The sequence below is a fragment of the Phaethon lepturus genome, unplaced genomic scaffold (genome assembly GCF_000687285.1).
Source record: "Phaethon lepturus isolate BGI_N335 unplaced genomic scaffold, ASM68728v1 scaffold41726, whole genome shotgun sequence".
NCBI classification, from domain to species: Eukaryota; Metazoa; Chordata; class Aves; order Phaethontiformes; family Phaethontidae; genus Phaethon; species Phaethon lepturus.
Genome location: NW_010547645.1, coordinates 1 through 4976, shown reverse-complemented (window position 1 = coordinate 4976; position 4976 = coordinate 1). Strand labels below are relative to the sequence as shown.

Here is a 4976-nt window from a genome sequence, read left to right as displayed (position 1 = left end):
ATTCCTGCTTTAGCCTGTTTGTAAAACAAGGATAACTTCTCTTTGGTCAGGCCTTTGACTTCCATAGTTCTTCACGTCTCCAAATGATGGGGGGCGGGTTGACTGGTACCAAGCACCCAATTTATAGCCTACTAACACAGCCTGAGCAGTGCCCACAAAGATGTGCTGCGGTGCAGGATGGAGCCCTGCTTCCCTCTCCCCCAAGCAGTGGGATGTGGCCCTTCACCCTGGGCACCATGCCTTCAGCCCACCATGTTCAGCTCATACAAACCACAGCAAACGGTTCTGCATTTGAGAGTGAAATCAGAGAGTCTCTCTGCAACAGCAGCTTAAGTATTAGGGGGGAGCGGTTTTCAACAGAAAGTAAGGGAATTTGGGCACAGCTCCTTTGGAGAGCAATGAAAATGCAAGGCTAAAAGTCCAGGAGAAATGATTCTGTTAAAAAAAAAAAGTATCTGTCACGATCACTGGGATTTGTGGTTTCTGTGCTAGTATCTGCTAGGGATAAGGCAGCATAGAGGCGTGGTAGGAAGATGCTCTAAGGTAAGCCTGCTGCCAGGCTGTGGCTCAGCCTTCTTGTTTGGGAGCGAGATGTTCACCTGCAAGAAAAACAGGCTCTGATTTTTGCATTTGTGCACAAAGAGTTGGTACAAACAGCTTGTGCCTGGTTTGTTGCTGTCATGTAGCAGCTTTGATCAATTCCAAATAGGATTCGTGCCTGCCATTCCTTGGAGGGAGGCTGTGTTCCCAGTTAGAGGGATGAACTCCTCAAAAATCTGACTTGTGCCTTCATTTTGTACACCTCCATGTTTTATTAAAAAGCATCTGAGATTAATAAGGAATAAGATGAATGGGAGATTACCTGGGGGACTGCAGCTCTTTCAGGGACAATTAAGTACAAGACATTTGAAAGTATGTATTTAAAGAAGAAATTCTCATCTTACTGACAACTTTGCACAGACCTTCTTCCCCCAACTCCTCTAGCTGTCATCTTTAACAAGATACTGGGGTCAGGAGCGGTGTCTTTGAGCTCAGAAAGCAGAGAGACATTGTCAGATGCCTCTGGAAACAGCAGACACTGACACTGTATTTGGTAAAGGACCAAAGAGACGGACAGATCCAACTTCAACCCATTTCATTCCCTTCCACAGTCACATCTAGCCCTTCATAAACAAACTAGTCTTCAAGGGCCCCTGTGAAGAAAGCATTACCTTGGTCTGGTACCTGGGAAAACAGGACATGCTTAAGGCCAGAGGGAGGTGAAACAGCTCTTGGGCAGATGCACAACCCATTGGCACCATCGTGCTCCTGGAAGGAGCTCCCACGCCTCTGACTGCACTAGCACGGAGGCACTTACTCATGCTGCAGCAGGTCTTTGAAGTGAATCATCTCCACAATGACCTGGACGTTCTCCTTGGCAGCAGAGCAGAGGTCATGCTTCAGGTAGCACTCCCGCTGTAACTGGAACACCATCTCTTTAATGGCAGGGCACTTACGGCTGATGCAGCTGAATTTATGCCTCAAGGCATGAGCCTTACACTTCAGAGCGTCTTTAATGAAGGATTTTCCCTAAGAAGAAAAGAAATGGAGTAGGTCTGTATTTTTTTCCATTAAGCACAGCAGCTGATTTATGCCCAGCTAGCTGCTCCTCTGTAGGACAATGTCAAGGGTTATTAGATTGCTAAGGGTACCACTTAATTGCTTTCCCCCCCACTTCTCGTTGCTTCTCTGCCCTTAGAGATCATGCCAAGATACCTGGCCTTGCTATTCCAGTGGAGCTGAACACACAGGGCTTCCTCACTGGTATTTTGAGGTTTCCTCTACCCCAACAGCTGAATGCCCAACAAGGGAAAGGGCAGAAGTAAGCACCTGAAATAATTCAGTGCTTGAGTTGCTAGCTTTGTTCACTTCTGGAATGTCAGCACAGCAGGTTCACACAAAGGGGAGGGCATCGTGCCATGGCTGAGGTCCCCAGGACCACAAGCAGAAACCCATTCAGTAACTGCGAGATATGTTTTTTTAAATTTTAAAATTAGTTTGCAAACTCACAGACATGTATGCATTGTCTATATGCATCTGTCCATTCCCCATCTGTCAGTGTTTTCTCTACTAGCACTTCCTCAGAGAGCGACTCAAATCAGCACTAATAATAATCCTACAGTGTCTTGAAGCCTGTTTGCTGCAAGAAATTGTAAGCAAGGTTAAAAGAAAAAATCAAATCAAGAAACTAGAAAAGTAAGTTGCAGGACAGCTGCTTCAGCAGCATCTCTTTAACTTAACTGCTGTTTGTGATTCCTTCATTCAACTACTTAGTGGGCACCAAAACCATTCCTTCCTTTTCCTCTTTGCTATCTGGTACCATAGCTGCCATCCACGGTGTGTATATCGCTTTCTGACAGCTCTGCTGACCCCCTTTACTGTGCTGAGCAATAGGTGTGTGGAAGCCTCCTGCACTGCCTCCATCTCTTCATTAGCTTCAGATTATTTTACACAAGTGCTTCACAAAGACCAAATTCTTGTTAACCTTTATCCAAAGAGTACACTGGCACAGCTTCACTGACATTAAGATTCACCCAGACCTGCAAGGAGATTTTGTCCCCAAATTGTTTCAAGCCAGAAGTGTTTCTTGCTGATCAAAGAACTGCTTTGGTCATCATCCCCTTCTATTCCCTATACCAAAGGCACTTACTTGCCCTCCCCTTCAGTAACAAACATGCACAGCACATTAGGCAAGTAAGGATGAAAAAGAAAATTCTTATGCAAACCAAACCTGACATAAATTCTCAGGTTTCAGAGAGAGGGAAGGAGAGCGGAAAGCAGAGAACAGGAAATGGCCAATGTCTCGTCATTTAATGCAGTCGGAAATAACTGTAGATAATACAGAGAGGAGCCATGAAAAGCCATGTCATAGCCGAGGCTACAGTCACCTCTATTTTAAATAAAGCTCCAGGGGTTCAATACTTCTGCACTGCAATGGCGACAGCCTGGATGTGAAATGGGCTGTTTTGGATCAGCAATATCTGGGGATCGTAGGGAATAGGCATCAATGGCTACACTCAGCCTTTGTAGGCACATTTCCCTCCCCTCCCAACAGGGCTTACTTCTTTGGTCAACCTTGTTCATTGACAGACTGCTGTGCAAAAATGAATTTTTTCTGGAAGCCACTTGGAAATTAAGTTGAAGGTTTTCAGATACCCACAGAAGAAACAATTCCCGTTTTAATGGCTAGCCAGAGCCTTTGTACATCCTTGACAATTTGAGCCTAAAACTCCAGCACTTCAAAAGTGATTCCTACTGCGTGGTCCCACCATCCCTTGTGGAACAGGCTGAATCCTGAAGAGAGGTCTACTTTATACCATGCTTTTAGCAGTGCCATGAGGCTGGTGCTTTTAGTGAAGTTATACTGTAAACTGCACGGTCAAGCCAAATGCTGCTGGCCCATCGTAAAGTTCTCTTCCCTCCACACTGAAATGGGGGAGTAGGTTTACAAGACATAATAACAGGATGTCCCAGTGATGCATAAATGGTCTGGGAAGAAAATGACGGAGACAAACTTAGTATCGCATACCATGGTAGTACTGCATTTTAACTTTACTGCTTGAACCAAAGACTTACTTGAATACAGCAGCTTTTGGGGGTTGCCTGTAATGGTTGTGTGAAAGTGGTTGTGTGAAAGTCTTGAGAACCAACTTTAATAACTGCACATAGAGAAATATTTCAATACGTCTAAATGAGCTGGGTGCTCAAGCTGCATTTCAGAATCAGCTTTGAACACACATGGTGTAGAAGCTTAAGCTGCTTAGCGTTTCTGAAAACCATGTTCAGCTACATTAGTGTTCTTGATTTAGTTATCCTGGGTACAGGAGGAGAAAGTGATCACAGGGAGCTGTAGCTAGAGACAGCCTGTCTCCTGGGAGAGGCTGCACAGTGCTGCTCTGTTACTGTTCTTGGGTCTTGATTCTGGGCCCTTCACCAGAAAAATTCTTATTTGAAGCTGGTCATGTGCAAAAGTAGGTTTTCTCCGTAATGGTAACTTTTTTTTCCCCAAAGATGTGTTAAAGAACTAAAATACATGCCACGTGTATATTGGAAGCAAGCAGATAGGTAGGACATTTCATCGTGTTACCTGGGCATCAAATTTTCCAGCGTTGTGCAGGAATGTCATGCAGATCTCGTGTAAGCCTCGGATCTCGCAAGAATTGTTTTCAAAGCATTCAAACACTCCACATCCCACATCGCCAGCATTAACCAGGCAGTGCTGGATTTCAGCTAAAATGAGCATTGATTACAGTTAAAGAACTGTTCACAGAAGCTGGTGGTGGGTAGGGTGGGGAGTGAAAGAGTTATTTTGCTAACATCATCAGTTCAAAAGAAAAAACACATGTGACAACAGTTATTATACCCACAGCATGCCCACTTTTTGCAGAAATTAGGCCAAAACTTGGGTGTATTAGGTTATGAAAGTGATATCCAAGAAGTAAATGCCAAATCCACTATGCTTACGTCAAGCTATTTCACTTGAGAACTGTCTAATGCTTTTGCATTCCTCAGGAGCAAAGGAGAGGCATGATTTTTGCTGTCTGACTTGTACAAAGTCCCCCATCAAATTCAAGTACCAGAGTGAGAAGCTCAGGATCCAACCAGCTAAAATTTCTCATTTCTGGTACTTGTGCTAAATTGCCAGAAACTAGTGCAAATGTGTTTTACAGACCACTGGGCTTCTCCTGTCATGATATCTATGAAGTTAATGGCAACACTCTCACTGATAAATAAAGTGTTCGCACCAGGTGTTGCATAAAGTTGCAACTATGTCCTCACCTATGCAGAAAACAACTGAAAAAAAATATATTTATATATGTAGTGCATAAAATAGATCTACTGGAGCTAGCTGTTACATATGTCTTTATTCTGCCCTTTCAGATGTTATGTAATACTGTAAAAAATGCTGTCTAATACTCACCAAAAAAAAAAAAAAA

The 4976-nt window shown here is 43.8% G+C and overlaps 1 protein-coding gene across 1 annotated transcript in view; it reads right to left on the bottom strand.

Annotated features, from left to right (window-relative positions):
• The window catches only part of STC2 (stanniocalcin 2), a 6937-nt gene extending 2655 nt beyond the window's left edge, over positions 1–4282 (bottom strand). Inside the window, exons 1-2 of the mRNA XM_010289716.1 lie at positions 4127–4282; positions 1358–1569 (exon numbers count right to left, since the gene is read on the bottom strand). Of these exons, the coding sequence (XP_010288018.1) occupies positions 1358–1569; positions 4127–4282 (368 nt within the window). The remainder of the gene's footprint in view (positions 1–1357; positions 1570–4126) is intronic.
• Positions 4283–4976: the final 694 nt, after the last annotated feature.